The sequence below is a fragment of the Mustela erminea genome, chromosome 1 (assembly GCF_009829155.1).
Source record: "Mustela erminea isolate mMusErm1 chromosome 1, mMusErm1.Pri, whole genome shotgun sequence".
Lineage (NCBI taxonomy): Eukaryota > Metazoa > Chordata > Mammalia > Carnivora > Mustelidae > Mustela > Mustela erminea.
In genome coordinates this window covers 108,113,625-108,130,842 of record NC_045614.1, presented here as the reverse complement: position 1 = coordinate 108,130,842, position 17,218 = coordinate 108,113,625, and the positions used below count along the sequence as shown (strand labels likewise).

The following is a 17,218-nucleotide window of genomic DNA, read 5'->3' as shown; positions in this document are numbered from 1 at the left end:
AAGATGAAAAGTTAATTAGTATTTGTATTATTTTTATTAAGAAATAGTTCAACTTATCTGTAGATCAAAAAGAGCTAACATTAATTTAATTCTTTGCTACCTTTATTTTTTTTTAATTTTTAAGATGTTTATTTATTTAATTGACAGAGCTCACAAGTAGGCAGAGAAGGGCAGAGAGAGAGAGGGGAAGCAGGCTCTCCGCTGGGCAGAGAGCCCTATGAGGAACTCGATCCCAGGACCCCAAGATCATGACCTAAGCAGAAGGCAGAGGCTTTAACCCACTGAGACACCAAGACAACCTGATTCTTTGTTGCTTTTAAAAGTTACTTCTGGGGCACCTGGGTGGCTCAGTGGGTTAAGCCTCTGCCTTTGGCTCAGGTGGTGACCTCAGGGTCATGGGATAAAGCCCTATATCGGGCTCTTTGCTCAGCGGGGAGCCTGCTTCCCCCTTTCTGTCTGCCCACCTCTCTGCCTACTTGTGATTTCTCTCTCTTTGTGTCTAATAACTAAATAAAATCTTTTTTAAAAAAGCTACTTTCTTATTCTCTTAGAGTCCTTTAGATTTTATCTTTGATGTTCTTTTTTTATATTTGATATTCTTATATATCAGCATGTCTTTTTTATTATTATTATGTTATGTTAGTCACCGTACAGTACATCATTAGTTTTTGATGTAGTGTGCTGTGATTCATTTATTATAACACCAGTGCTCCATGCAATCCATGCCCTCCTTAATACCTATCACCTGGCTCACTCATCCCCTCAACCCCCTCCCTCCTAAAACCCTCACTTTGTTTCCCAGAGTCCATAGTCTCTCATAGTTTGTCTCCCACTTTTCTCCCAGTATGTTTTTAAGGTGTTGAGATTTTCTTCTCTTTAAGGCCTAAAACTCTACCAAGCTTTTCAGTCTAAGATCTTATCGCCTCAATATGAGGAATTCTCAGTTATTCTTTTAATTTATTGCTTTCTTTGCACTATTTTCCTTTGTTCCTTGCATTCCTGGTATGAAAGTACTGACATGTCTCCGCCTAACATCCATATTAATATTGAGCTGTATCATTCTCTTTTCTAATTCTTTCAGTTTTTCACTTCAGCTATTATATTTTTGACAATCAATATCTCTAATTCTTGCTTCTTGTTTCCCAACATCTTTCCTTAGAATTCTGAGAATATTTATATCCAAGTCTTAAATATTTGGGTTTTTTTCTGTTCCATTAGCTCTATATTCTCTATAATCAGATATTCCATTTTTGAACTCCTAGGATGTTTACACTCCTCAGAAGTTACATGGATTTTTACTGTGAACTCATTATCAATTGCATGAAGCTAACAGCTACCATTTCTGACTATAATATTTCAAGGCTGAGACAGTTATAGTTCTGTTCTATTTATTAAGTGTGACTCTGCATTTGTCATCTTTCTCTGTCTTTTTTGATCTGTAAAGGTTTTGATGTCGGAACATCAGCCAGGGGCTCATATTTTGATAATGTTTGTGTAAAGATGACAAGCCAGTGACTTATTGGATAATATTTCATTTCATATTCAGGTATGGAAATTAGATTAACATTTAATGTTTTTTCTCCCCTCTCTCTCACTCTAGCTCCCATTTTCAAAATGCTATTCCTCTAGTTTGGAGCACTGTTTTTTTTTCTGAAATCCATAAAGTCCGTATACTACTGGGTGTTAGTAAAATAAATAATATGAGTTATTGATGAATACAAATGACAAAGATCTTATATAAGAATGCAAAAAATGCTACATACATTTTTATTAATCAAATTTAACTAATTACATAATGTCAGTGGGAAAGATACAGATTAGGTATAAGAAGACTAAAAGTAAACTGAAAAAATTTAGATATAAATCCTAGGCTGGTTTTTATGAATAGTTTTACCTTGGTTTAGTTCTAAGACCTCAGGACTTCAGTTTTTAAATTTGCAATACATGAATAATAATTCATTTCTTCTCTTGATTTTACTTGCTAAGGGAATGTATAAACATAAAAAGATAATATACCAATGAGGAAAAGAATGTGTGTGTATCTGTGTGTGTGTGCGTGTGCACACACACACTAATTTGGGTGTTCACCTGATAAGCCCCAATACAGGGTACCTCCAGTAAAATATGATGGAAGAATGCACTTAGGAGTGGATGTCTAAGTAAGATTTCTTTAAATCTAGAAGGGTTATTTTGTAGAACAACGTCCACTTATTCAACTAGTCACATGGTTGCCTATAGCTCTTCTCCTTCACCTTGGAGCACAGACAGAAGAAAGAGAGAGTAAATATATGGCTTGCACTGCAAAGCTAGACCCTGACAGTGGCGTGACCAGGTGTGTTTTTCACATGGGAATAGGGAACATAAAGATTTTGACACCTGGTTTCACAAAGGTAAAGAGAAAGCAAGGCATTTGCCTTCTTCTTTCAGAAAAGAAACTTTGCCTACCAGCAAAACATGATTTGATTCATGTCCAGAAGAGTCAATGACCAAACCCTTTTCTTATGGGCAGAAACCTGAAAGGGACTGAAGAAAGAAGTTAGAATTGTCCACAGAAGTGTCCTTCTCTAAGGTTAAGGCAGATATTGAGAAGAGAGGAGAAGAGAAGAGAAATCTCCTTTTTCTTTCAACAACAGTAACAATTATATGAAGTAACATGGGAAGTACTTGGCAAGGTAGAAATCACAAAACAAAATGGAGATATTTATTATATTAAAGAAAGCATTTATGTAAAATCATTTTATGCTCCAGAAATGACAATTTTTCCAAAGTTGCTTTGTGTAAAGTGATTATCATTCTTGTGGAAGCATGGTAGGCACTCATCACAAGGTATTTTGTTATTAGAATTTCTACTAGACTTAAGGATCTAAAAGCTCCATTTAATCCTGTCAACAAAAAGTGTACAATTCATATGAATTTCTTAAATTAAAATCCTTATTAGTAATAGTCAAAATACTACTATTAGTCGTAATTAGTATGTCATAATACTAAGGGTACTTCAGTTTGAAAATCATGGGTTTATAACCCAATTTACTATAATATATTTTAAGCATCAATATAGTTTTCAATTTATTCATCTTAACTTTATTATTAATGGCATCTTTTTGCTCATAATTTTTTTTTTGTCAAAATAACGTCATTCTCTTGTGTACCTGGATACCACAAATTCTTTTCCTCTTCAATTTACCTGTGACTTCAGAGTCTCCATTGCCAACTCCCCTTCTAGGAGACCACTGGAATTGCTCAAGCTGTCAGTCTCATCCCTTTTCTTCTTCTACAAATTTTTCTGGAGCAAACTGATCCACTGCCATAGTTTCAGTGATTTCCTACATCTTGATGACTTCAAAATTTATATATTTAGCCTGAGTGATTCCTGGAATCTCAAGATCTGTGTATTTGTTATATTCTTCCTATCTCCTACTTGCTACCTCCCAAGCAGCACAGGCACAACTTGTCCAAACCTGAACACAATTGTTGCTATCCTTCTCAACCTTCTCCAGGTCAGTAAATGGAACCACCATTCCTCCAATCCAGGCAGAATCTATCAAGGAAGCCATATTTGACCCCTCCTTCACCCTCTACACCTTCTACAGTCATTCATGAAGTCTCAATCTTAAATGAACTTCCAAGACTCCAATTATTTCCACTTCCATTCCCCACCACGGTGCAAGCTTCTGTCATTTTTTGTCTTGGACAATTCAGTCTTTAGCTTTGTTGAACTCACTCTTTAGCTTTGCTGGACTCAGAGATTAGTGAATAATCTCTAGTAATTTAAGAAAATTAAGAATCAGGATATAAACCAAAGCCAATACTCCTGAAAAAAGTAAAGTCCATGTCTACATGTTTAATAAATTAGCTAAAGAAAAAAATATCACACGGATATCATAAAAAGTTTAGAATTACATAAAATAATTTTGCATAAAAATGTGTGTGAAATAAAGGTTAAGGATTGTGATTCAAATGCTTAAATGAATATACTGGGAAAAAAGAAAAATCTCACATTAACTAAATCTTTTAATCTAAAACAAAAACCAGAATAAAGTAGAATTTTAAAATGTAGAAGAAAAGAAATTATAAAGAAACGGAGCAATTATAACAAAGAACTGAAAAAAAAAAAACCTAATCAACTACTACTAATTAGTAGTAGTTTTCTGAAAGAAACTAATCCAATAGACATATATAATTCCCTGGTTATGAAAAGAGAGATTTAATTTTTAGAAATAAGGGAGCTATAAGTTTAATATAACTAAGTTTTTTTTTTGTTTGTTTGTTTTGTTTTTTTGTTTTTGTTTTAAATTATAACATGCTGGGGCTTCTTGGTGGCTCACTCAGTTAAGTGTCCAACTCTTGATTTTTTGCTCAGGTCCTCATCTCAGGGTCATAAGATTGAGCCCTAGGTCAGGTTCTGTGCTCAGCTGGGAGTCTGCTTAAGATTCTCTCTTTCCAGGGTGCCTGGGTGACTTCAGCTCAGGTCATGCTCTCAGGGTCCTGGGATGGAGCCCTGCGTCATTGGTTGGTAAGGGCTCTGCACTCAGCAGGGAGTCTGTTTGTCCCTCTGCCTCTCCCTCCACTCATGTGTTCTCTTTGTCTCTCTATCTCAAATAAATTAAAAAAAGAGATTCTCTGTGTCTCTCTCTCCCTCTCCCTCTGCCCCTTCTCCCCTACATGCTCTCTCTCCCTCTCTCAAGTAAATAAATAAGTCTTTTAAACTCTTAATATACTATGAATTTATTAATGCAAATATCTTTGAAAACTTAGGATGATCACTCTTAGAAATATGAATTAATAAAATGACTCAAGAGAGAAAAATAACTCAAAATACAGTGATAGCTTTTAAAGAGACTAAATGCATAGTTGAAAATCCCCTTCTAACATACATACTGGGCTCAGATGGTTTCATAGTCCAATTTTTAATACAATTTTCAAAGAACTGATAATCTCAGTTTATTGCAAATAGTCACAGAGAAGAGAAAAAGAGAAAACATACCCCAATTCATCTTATCAAGCTAGTATAACCACCATATCCAAACTAGGATAAGAACAGCATTAAAAAAGGAGAATTACTGACCCATTCTCCTAAAAGCATGGTTATAAACTACTAAGTAATACATTATAAAATCTCGCCTCTCTGTGTACTCCTGACTCCATACCATTTGACTACACTGGCTTTCATATTTGAGAAATGGAATTTGAAAACTTCGAGTGATGTTTAATTGGATTTAACTGGACTTTTAACCATTTTCTTTAAGGCTCCATGAGATGTTTTTATCTTTTTTTAATCTTTAGGATTTGACTAATTCTAGTAGTTTCTGTTCCTCTTTTCAGCTCTTTTTATGTTCTCATTCCTAACTTCTTTCCCTTCTGCCCCTTTATCTTGGGAGTTAACACCTAGGGCCTGACCTATCGCTCCTCTTGGTTTATATCTGCTCCCTTGAAGAGTACACCATCCACATAGGTCCAGCAATCCCCATCATATCAGTAACTCTCAGACTGAAATGTTCCCCTCTGCCGATCAGAATCCAGACCTGCCAGATTCTTATTCCTATTGTGCATAACACTCCTCAAGTTTAATTTGACTAAAACTATACTCACTATTTCCTCTGTCAAAAACTGACTTCCAATATCTTTGTCTTCACATCACTTTTGCGGCTGTCATGGTTTTCACTACGAAGCTTGCCAATCTGGCATTATCATCTTGAATTTCTTCTTTCATTAGCTGTAGTCACCTGATTCATTCCATAATAATATATCTCATATTTGTCTCTTTTCATCTAGTCCTATTTCAGCTGTCCTTGCCCAAGGGCCTGTCACAAATGTAGTGCTCAGCATTTTCAACCACCTCTTGCTTTGCTCCAATCCACACTGCTCACCACTGTCAGTTTTTTGTTAAAACATCCCATTCATCATTATATCACCGTTCTCTGTTCTTCCAGGGTTCACTATTTCTTATTGTAATCCGGCTGTGAGATGTTAAGATTCCTCAAAATCTGTTCTTAAGATATGATTACCATTATTTCCTATTTCTAATCTGAATATCTCCATGTCCTATTGTACAATAATCATTATAAATTAAACCATTAAAAACCAATCACATTGAAAGCTAAAATAAAGAACTCCTACTTTAGAATCGTAAATACCCTTGGCTATGGAACTAATATTATATTTTTAGTCACATCATGCTTTATTTTGTTTAAAATGCATCAAAATTAAAAATTTGGAGTGATTAAACTGAAAAGGGGGTTTATTAATCAATGGGCAATTTTTAGCAGATTATTTTCTTGTTCTTTTTTCATTTAAGTGTTAACTTACCTGACGACAAATAAGTTGCAAAAAAAAATTATTTTTAGGGGGATGGTGACTAACTAGTCTTTGAAAATAAACGTTTGGCTGTGATTGTTATTTGTTCCCTAAAGGATAGGGAAGACGCTTGATGTGTCTTGTCTGACATTATCCTGAAAGGGTTTATTAAGAAAATTGCCTGTAACTTGTACCAAGCTGTGGTTTCTACATTTTCCCTTTGGCTTATGCTTTCTAATTCCCTGGTCCCAAACCACATCAGTTGTTTCTTAATTTACTTTAAGCCACGTATCATCATGACAATGTCTGTTACTCAAGACCCCTGAGTCCACGGCCAACCTCAGTGGTTATTTAATATAATGGTAGAGATTATGTGATTGACAATGAAATTAGATCTCAAGCTGATACTAAAAACAGTGACCTATTCTAGGTAGTTATCTAGATCATAGGTTTGTTCTGTCCCTGTTCTTTACATTGTCCAAAATTCTTAGATTGCTTTATGAAAGGATTTCCTAATAACATCAGGAACAGCATCAAAATCACAATAATCTAAGAGTAGCATTGCTTAAAATAATAAATTGGTTTCTCTTTTATAATTCATTATTACAGAAAGTATTTAATCTTATTTTTTAAATTTAACTTTTCTATCTTCTTGTATGTTTATATCCATAATTTTGGTCTCATGAGTATTGTTTGTAAAAACATAAATGTTTGTTTGTTTGGCCAATTACATTTTGTCCCTCAATTTTATAGCAATTTTTATTTTAAGTGTATACATTAGGAGTACATATTCTTACTTAACTAATATTTTATTCCAATTTAGATAACTATATTACTTTATATAAATTAAAGTTCATGATATTTAGATTATTTTTAAAAATTGTCCTTAAGATTTTGCAAGTTTAGAGATGTTTTCATTTATTCCCCAAACTCTCGAAAGCTTCAAAACAAGAAATGAGATTGACAAATTTTGCCTATTAAACCTCAGGTTCATATACACCTTCAGTATTAACTTTTCATCTTTTAAGAAAACATATTGATAAATTTATTGTAGTATCTGTATAAATAATTTTGCTGAAAGTAGAGTAATTCATCAGTGACTCATTTAAATAAATTTAATGAAAGTATACATTTTTATCAAGTATTAGATATTTTTCCTTAGTGGGAAAATATTTCATAATTCTTATTTCCCTAGAACTTTTTGTGTTGTTTGCCAACTCTTTTTCATAAAGAAAATCACACACTCAAACATTTATAGCCTCAAAGAGTAGATTGAAAATATAATTTTACATGTAGCACTTCTTACCTTGAGATGAGATTTCTTAGCCAGCATCGTACACTGCTGTTTCTAACATTAATTTCTCATTGCCTGGTAACCTCACTACTACCTAAAAATGTGTTCCACTGGCTCATAAACAATTATATCATCGATCCCCTCTGTGTGTAACAAGAGACCTTAACCACAGAACTGGGAAATAAAAGGAAGAATTATGCCAGAAGTAACAAGGGTGCCAGAAACCTGCTTTGCAGTGATTGGCTAAATGGGGCCAACCAGTTGAGTTTCATTCATCAGACTTGTTGAGTTAACCTTTACAAGCATTTTTTTTTTTTTTCATTTTCTCTATTTTTCTTTTCTGAGGTCTCCTTTGATTTCATGCTGGCTTTTTAAATTGAGGATAAAGTTAATTCACTTAACAATGCCACAGCTGGAATTAAGTATGCCTCTTCTCCTACCGCTGAGGGGAGGGGCCGTTGCTGGTTGGTGGTGTCTTATTGGATGCCCAACACCCTTGAGGGCTGTTGCTGAATCAGTGGTGCCTCTAGCGACAGACAAGAAGTTAACTAATTATGAACATATGGTTTGGCAGACACCTTGTTAGCTTGCTGCTGCGTAGGTGTTTGGAAGGAGGTAAAGGGGAAAGTTTGAGGTAGAAGGTGTGGTTAAAAGTCCCACTGACAAGCCTGGGGGAGATTTGATTGATCCTAATCTATTCTTTTTGTCAGGAATCAGCATGCTTCTGGCAGCAACAGCTTGGTAATAACAGAGATTTGTGGCCCTTAAGCTCTTGTGGTGATAGTCCGCACACAACCAGTCAACTGGCTCCTTACATGGCCCCCATTTAATTGGCCACAGTGGTGGGAAGAGAAATGAGATGTTAGGTCAAGGTACAACACATGGCCTACCTGAAATGGTTCACAATGATCTAAAGCACAGATGTCATCTTTTATCGAAGTGAGTCTCTTATGGCTTCATTGCCATAGGAGAAGCCTTGAGAAAAAGGCTAAGGGAGAGCCTTCAGTCAAGCCATGCAAGTACACTATTTATACTTGAATCACTTAGAGAAAAAGGCAGATGGAGAAAGGATAGGGAGCTGACATATTAGACTAAATTATGACTAAGTCTGATGAAGAATAAAGTGGATTTTCAATTGTATAAAAGGGAAGATTTCTTGGGAAATTAATAGTGGATAGCTTGAAATATTCTTTAAATTGTATGTCTGTCAGATAAATTGGAAAATCACATGTCTGGTATTCAATTGCATAGCTGTAACCAAAAAGATATTTTTTCCATTATCCACAAATTTGTATACCATACTTGTACTTGGTATCCGTCACTTGTACCCAAATATATAGGGTGCTACAGTCTCTGTACCATAAAGGCTCCCACTCAAAGTCAGCCATAATCAATAAGGATATCATCAGCTTTTGTTCATTGTCTCTTAGATCTGTTGACTGAGGTTTGTCAACTTAATCTAAAACACTAAATTTCTGGATACAGAAAAAAACCGAAAACCTCCATGATATCTATAGAGGTTTAGTTGAGCTAGCAGAAAATACTATTCTTAGAAGATCTGCTAAATATTTTCAAATCTTTGTCCTTTACTTACTGGTTTTCTTATGTTTGTTGTTCAGGTTAGTATAGATAATAGAGATGGATGCTTTATAGATCAAATAGTATAGACACTTAAGTAAAATTGATTATGTAGCCTCCCTTACTAGATTGTCACTAACAACTTTATAGCATTTATTAGTGAATTAATAGTTGGGAGAAGATTTACAGATATGACCAAGTAGACTCATTTCTATGCTCTGCCATTACACAAAGTACACATGAACAGCATGTGTGAGTGAATATATGCGTGTATGTGTGTGTGAATATGATTATTGTTTTCCTGAGAATGGTTTATACAGAATTTCTTTTTTAAATTAGCTGTAATTCATTTTAAACACCCAAAATTCTACATCTTGCTGAAAATATAGCCAGGGGAAACTTCAAATAAGAAGGACAAGAAGTGCAACAATGTAGAGCATGGGATCTGTGTTAGCTTGTTTGAGGCAGGGATGTAATACTTAGCAACAATATGGCCTTGAGAAAATTGTTTCCTCATCTGAAAATATCACCTGTCCTACCTGACTTACTACAGGTAGTTGGTGTAAGGATGAACTGAGTTAATGTACATAAAGTTTTTAGCATCAGGCCTGGCACAATTTTTGTGCAAATATGTGTTCACTAATAATGAGACATATAGTGAGATGCATTATTCTCACATAATTTTGTCTTCAAGTGGTCTGACACCTCAGGTTTTATTTCACAGAAACAGAGTATTCAAAATGGTGGGGATCAATCAAGTCTAAAAACAGAACTTGTTTAGGTCATTAGGTAAGGAAATTGCACAGACCAAAGAGTTCAATAGGGTCTTTTTGGTGAATGGAAGGTTGCTAACTGCCTGCCTCACACTGAGAGGTGAACTCACAGATCAGTGCTCTATCTCTGCAGAGCTTCTAATTTTTGAAAAACACTATCAGTAGGGCCAAAAGAGGATGGCTTTTCATCAGACTACTTGTGTGATTGTTCTGATTAACTGACTGGTGCCACTTGATCATGGTGCCTTGCATACAGCAGGTGTTAAATATTTGCTGTGAAAAGAATCCCTTTTTTTAGGGTCTTCATTTCAGTTGATAGAAGTTTATTGAGCATATCAATAATAAGATCAGACCCCAAAAAATCTAATTCCTTTATATTGAAATACCGCTAAATCCACTTAATTTTGTTATGAACTATGCTTATTTTGTTATAAGCTGTGGGCTGAGTCCCTGCAATGTATTGTTTTAAGACCTGGGGGCATAAATCAGTTCGCTTTTTCTTATTTATATAAATGTGTATTACTCACCTACATCCTGGTAGTTTGCTTTATTGTTTGATCTTTTAAATTAAGCCATTTCAATCATTAAGATAGTTTATTTTCAAGGACAAAATATCTATTTGACATTTGTATAAAGATAAAGCTTTCTATCAGTATTAAGAATACCTGCGTGTTTCACATGGGATCATTTGTAACATTTGGATTATATATTTTGCTTTTAACAAACAAATTTTAAAAATACCCTTTCCTGAATATTATTTCATGCATTTTTAACTATTTAAAACATATATCCTCGAGGAACCTGGGTAGCTTAACCAGTTAAATGTCCAATTTTTTATTTGGACATGATGTCTGGTCATGATGTCAGGGTTGTGAGATTGAGAGCCCCATGTCAGGCTCCATGCTGGGTGTGGAGCGAGCTTAAGAGTCTCTCTCTCTCCCTCTCCCTCTGCCCCTTCCCGCATTCTCTCTCCCTCTCTCTAAAATACACACACACACAAACACACACACACCTTATATCCTTTATTTATCCCCTTAGAAATAACAGCTTATAGCTTTAAGATATTTCCAGGATTTACTTTAAACTAGAAGTGGGACTTTTAGGACCAGAAACTATTTGCACAAAAGAGCATTTAGACCATTTAATTCAACAACATATTTTATTTATTTTATGTTTACGAGAGAACCAGATTGATTACAGCGATGTGATGCTCAAGTTCACACAATTGAGACCAAACCCTGAATGTCTATCATGTTTCTTATATGAAAACTTCTATCTGTATATTTAAATTTTTAGAATAGTTGTATAGAAATATACAGTATACTTATGAGAAAAAATCAAGTTGTTAGTACTGTAATTTTATTTATAAGTAAGAAAACCTTATCTTGCTTAGGGAATGTTCAGTTGTTTTAATGATTAGCATAGGAGCCATTCTTAAATCAAACTTCCTACATTTATCAATTGTCTCAGGATGTCAAGACTTCATGGTTAGTAGAATTTTTTATTCAGTTGAAGACTAAACAAAACTAGGACCTTCTGATTATACTTCAGAAAATACCTAAATGCTTGAAGTCTTTCTCAGTAAAATTTTACCTGAATTTGCAAAAATCGTTAGCTATGCTAACATGGACAAGGAACATGGTTATTTACTTGCAACAGAAACATTTTCTGAATTAAGAATTTTCTATGCTAATAATGGTTTTAAACTCCTTTTTGAGGGAGCCTGGGATTTGTCCAGTGAAAACCTAAAGAGGTAGTGAGGAACAAAGAGGTGACTAAGAACTCAGGCAGGCTTCTGAGTTTCTCCACTTAAATTCAAAAGGGCAATGTGGTAGATCAAAAATATGTTCAGAACTTCTCTGATACTCATTTCTTCAAGAGATGGAGCCCAGTGCTTCTGTCCTAAAGTGAGGACTAGACTTACTGACTCTTTTGGAACAAATAGATTATGCCAAACATAATCATGTGGGTTACTATAATACTTCCTCATGAAAACATCATGGCTTCTGCCTTGATATCTCTCTGGGATCACTCATTGTGGAGGAAGCCAACAGCCATGTCTTGGGGACACTCAGCCAGCCATGGGAAGAGACTCCTGTAAAGAAGTACTAAGGCCCTGTGAACAGCCATGTGGAAGCACATCATGCTGTTTCAGTCAAGTTTTAGAAAGACTGCAGCCCTGTCCCCTGGTTCTAACAAAGCAGGGCCACAGGTTCCATAGTTCCATTAAATATTAGTAAATACTTAATGATAAAAATGGCTCAGGGCTCAAATACATGTGAAGAAATCAGAAGAAACAGAGTTCAGAAGACTCTTTCTTGCAGAATTTCAAAAATTCTTTAATGTGTATGATACATACATTATGATTCTGGATGATTCTAGACCTGAAAGGACTCGACTGCCTTCATTTGATCCTGAATCTTGGTAGGATGTTTTTCTAAAATTTGTAGGCCTGACTAGTATGAAATAACTCTTTACCACTAATTTGGTACAAGACATTCTTCCAATGGCTAAATGTTAGAGTCAGGTCAGTCTTTCAATATAGTAATGGATTATACACTTTCAAAAAATAGATATAAACAGGGTTGTTGTACAGGTGTTCAGTGTAAGATAGATGTCTTAATCGTGTCTTTTAATAATACATTCTTTCCTATGCTATATACTCTCCTAAACACTTCTGAATAATAAAACCTATTTAACAGTCAACAAGCTAAGTTTCAGAAGAATGGTTAGTTGCTCGAGGTAGGAAACTGTCAAAATGGCCCAGTGGGGGATTCAGGTTTTTCTCCATTATCCTCCTAAGCTGCCTCCATTATGATCCTGGCATATCTAACTCTATCTGGATTTTCAACTTCTCTATTCACTCCAGTTAGTCATAGCCTCAGACATACCTCTTTCTTTTGTATCCTCTCCTATTCCCCCCACCGCCTTTTCAGTGACTATCAACAATTCCTGATCCTCAAAGAATCATTATCTAACTAATATTATTGATCATTTATTACATTTTAAGCACTCTATTTACTGTAACAGCTAATTTACTTGTGAAGAAACTGAAAGACAAGGCATTTCTTCAAGGTCAAACAAATTTTGAAGTTATTGGGGTTAGAACTTAGATCTGATTCTAGTACCCATGCTCTTCACCACTTTGTATATTTCCATGACCTATTTTGTTCTAAGAACTTGCTCCTGCATCTGAATTAATGAAGCTCATATGTTTTCTGTACCATTTGTAGGGTCCTAACATACAGGACCATATTTCACTTATTAATGTTAATGTGTCACTTTTTGTTTTATGGAAAATTATATATACTGTGCAGCTTCATTTTAAGCATCACGTATACCTATATATACAAAGTTTTCTTTTAAGTATTTTACATATATACATGTGTGTATATGTGTAATGTCACTTTTCAACTACATTATAGACTAATTAAAAAGTAGGAATCGCATCTTAAGAAAATACCAATGCCTGACAAATTCAAGTAAGCTGGTTTGTGTGATGTGATGTGGTGGAAACATTGTAAGCAAAAAAGAACCAGAGAAAGCAGTTTTAACGTTTACTAAAGTTTCCATTAAACAGCTTTGAAAGTTATGCTCAGAAAAAGTGAAACCCTGATTACTTTGTAATATGTATGTGGGTCTTCATGATCCTGCTCTCACTTCCTTTTCAAGCCTTGGCTTGTATTTCCATCATTCACAGATGGAGATGCTCCATCCAAACTCCATTCTCTCTAAGCAAAACCACGCTTTCCTCTTTATTATTGCATGTGCAGTGTTTTGCTTTGTTTTGGTTTTGATTTTGCTTTTGGTTTCCTGTCTGGTAACCTCTACTCATTCTTCAAAACCCAGATCCACAGTTCTCCTTTTGGCAAGAAAGCAGTCATTCCATTTTTCTGAACTCTTGTTAGCATACTTAAAGCATTGTGCTGGGCATGGTGGCGCGCGCCTGTAGTCCCAGCTCCTCCGGAGGCTGAGGCAGGAGGATCGCTTGAGCCCAGGAGTTCTGGGCTGTAGTGAGCTATGCCAATCAGGTGTCCGCACTAAGTTCGGCATCAATATGGTGACCTCCCGGGAGGGGGGGACCACCAGGTTGCCTAAGGAGGGGTGAACCGGCCCAGGTCGGAAACGGAGCAGGTTAAAACATTGCTTGATGCTAGCTCTAAGTGCCTCCAAATGGATCCTTAAGGAGGTTCAATCATGTAGGATAGAAAATATTTTATAATTATTAAGAACATGAACTTTGAATGTGGAAAAAACTGTATTCAAATTCTGACTCTGTCTCTAAATAACTATAGGACCTTGGTCAAGTTGCTTAACTTTTCATTTTAGTCTCTTTCAACATAAAACAACAATGTTAATAATCTTACAGATTCTTACAAGAATGATATGATAAAATATATAGAGTGCCATGCAATTATAATTTTATAATATGCAATTATGATTAATATATCTTTATATTTTACTAATTACCACTGTGTCTGAAGTCTCACTTGATAAATTTCTTGCAGAAGGAACATATGAAAAATAAATACTTGTATATCCATGTTTCCATTATACACCAAAAACTACACAATATGGCCATAATGGATTTTTGCAGAATAAAATTAAAAAGCACAAATCTGAGTGTTCCTGGGTGGCTCAGACAGTTAAGTGTCCAACTTTCAATTTCTGCTCAGGTTATGATCTCAGAGTCATGAAATGGAGGCCCCTTTGGGCTCTGTACTTAGTGGGGAGTCTGCTTGAGATTCTCTTTCCCTCTTCCCCTGCTTGCTCTCTCTCTCAAAGAATTAAATAAATATATTTGAAAAAGTACAAGTTAGCAACAAATGTCTAAATTTTGAAACCTGAAGAATACAATTAATAAGTTATAGAAAGTCAGTGGTGGAAAGAATATTAGAAATTCAAGTGACTCAGATTATCATACCAAATTAGTGACTAAACCCACATTTCCTGATGGTCTTGTCTAAAGTGCTTTTCAAGTTAGCAAGATATTCAAATAAGACTGAAGATAAAGTGTGGCAGTAATAGAGTAGCCATACTTCACAGCCAGCTAAAACTTAAGACTTGGCCACTTAAAACCCACATGGCTACAGATTTTTTAAGTTAAGACCTAGAAATTCCAGATTTATCTCCTTCCTTCTCCCCATTTACTTCCAACACACTTTCTCAATGAAAAAGAGACATCTAAGATCATAAAAAACTCTCTCATTCCCATTTGTCTTCTGCCTAGGATTTTCTTGAGTGAAACAAAGTCTAGAGAGGTATCTTCTTGACTTGACCAAAAGACTATTTGATGAATCTCTCAGGGGTGGAACACTTCCTTTAAGGAGGTATATATCTGTTCTCAGTTTGAGGAAGTTTATATGCTGGCTTTTAGATGTTTCATTTTTTATCTAGCATGGAGTAGTGGCTGAGATTTTTCAGTATTTATCTAGCAGGGAGTAGTGCTGAGAGATAGTATAAAGTGCCCAAATTCTAGAGTAGATTTCTCAGGTCAAAGTCTGCCTATACCACTCACTAACTATGAATCCCAGGACATATTTCTTAAATTTTTACTTCCCCTCTTTATTTCTCATATAATATCTCTCACCAACAACTGGTACTTAAATCTCAAACCTATCACATCTTTTCACCTCTGTCACAACCATACCACTGACAACCACCACTAAACCTGCCCAACCTACAATAATCTTCATCTGCTAGTAGATTCCAAACTGGGTCTTCCCATATCCTTTGAGACCTTCTTCCAATCCAAACTCCACAATGTTACAAAAATAATATTTTAGGAATGCAAATTTCATCTCATTATCCATCTTTGCTTAAAACCATCTAATATTTTCACATTGTCCTGATGCTCAACATCAGGACACCTGTGTTATTTACATCTAGTACTTTTGGACTCTCACTTCTGCATTTCTCTCTCTCTCTCTCTCTCTCTCTCTCTCTCTCTCTTTCTATCCCTCAGAGACTGAGACATGACCATTGTGACATGTATAGCTGGAGGTCATTTTCAATTGTCATTCACAGTCCAGAACTTGTTGAAGTCTGTTATGTTCTCTTTACCAAACTTAGCTGGAAGGTTGGAAGAGAAGGCTCTTGGCTGGCACTATACCTGCCTACTAGTTTTACATAGGTGCTGATATGGTTGATCTAGATAACTAACTAATCATGTGGGAAAGACATAGAATACAGACTAAATAGGAAGAGAAATGATTTTAGTAAGCAATGAGTTCCTTAGGTGTAAGATGAAGATGAAGTGGTACTCATAGGTATAGAGCACAATAGTAGGAAATCCATATTTACAGTACTAGAAGCCTAAACAAGCATGTATTATGTGTCATGCACTACACTATATATTGGCCATTTCTTTAGTGAAGAAGTATTAAAAGGAAGCTAGTTGTGATATACCACTATAGGACAATTTAAAAATTCTTGTAGAAACTCTTCAAAGAGCTACTCCTTCCTGAGGAATTCAAGAAAGATTTCACAGAGATGATATTTTATGTGGGGCCTGGGGTAAGACAGTAGTTTGCCAAATGGAGAAGGGCAGATGGAATTTTAACTGGAGGGAGGAAAACACAGATGGAGTTTAGATTTAACCATATTTGTAGTTGGGGTAAGAAAAAAAAAGTCTTCAAACCTGAAATTTTATCTTAAAAGTACACAATTGTCTACCATTATATAACATTGAGAACAGTTTTGCAATAAAATATTACCATTTATATTATTTATAATAAAAAAGCTAAGTCCATTGGTCCCTTTCCCACCAAACAGGATGTTGCCATTAGGGTGACTTGCATCCTGCTGAAAGCAGTATGTCTGATGTTTAAGGCACAAAGACATTGTTTAAAGAAGCCTTATGATTTTGAACAAACTGGCCCAGCAGGGGGATTTTAACCTGCCCTCCCTAACAGGCACAACAGCCTGTGTTTGTAAACAGAGCCTTATTGCACTAGTGAGAGCGGACACAGAACAGTGTCAGCTCATTAATTGGGTGTCAGCTTCCTGCAGGGAAGAAAGCTTAATGAGTCATCTCATCATAAAGAACTGGAGCTCACGGGAGGGGCGAATGGCTTAGAGAAAAGGGGAAAGATTTGTCTGCAATAACTACGTGTATAGAAAAGCCTGAAGCCCACCTGTTGGGATAAAGAGAGAGCAGCATTTGGGAACGGATGGTTTCTCTGTATTCTGCTATTCAAAAGGAAACCTGAGTTTATGAACTTACAAATGCAGCAATTACCAGTGTGCATATCCATGTGTCCTGTGAGTGTAATAAATT

The 17,218-nt window shown here is 35.5% G+C and overlaps 1 protein-coding gene across 1 annotated transcript in view; it reads right to left on the bottom strand.

The window, feature by feature from the left end:
• The window catches only part of GMNC (geminin coiled-coil domain containing), a 41,304-nt gene extending 33,586 nt beyond the window's left edge, over nucleotides 1-7,718 (bottom strand). The window contains exon 1 of the mRNA XM_032337870.1: nucleotides 7,601-7,718. Within this exon, the coding sequence (XP_032193761.1) occupies nucleotides 7,601-7,627 (27 nt within the window). The 5' untranslated portion in view covers nucleotides 7,628-7,718. The remainder of the gene's footprint in view (nucleotides 1-7,600) is intronic.
• Between the last annotated feature and the right edge of the window lie 9,500 nt (nucleotides 7,719-17,218).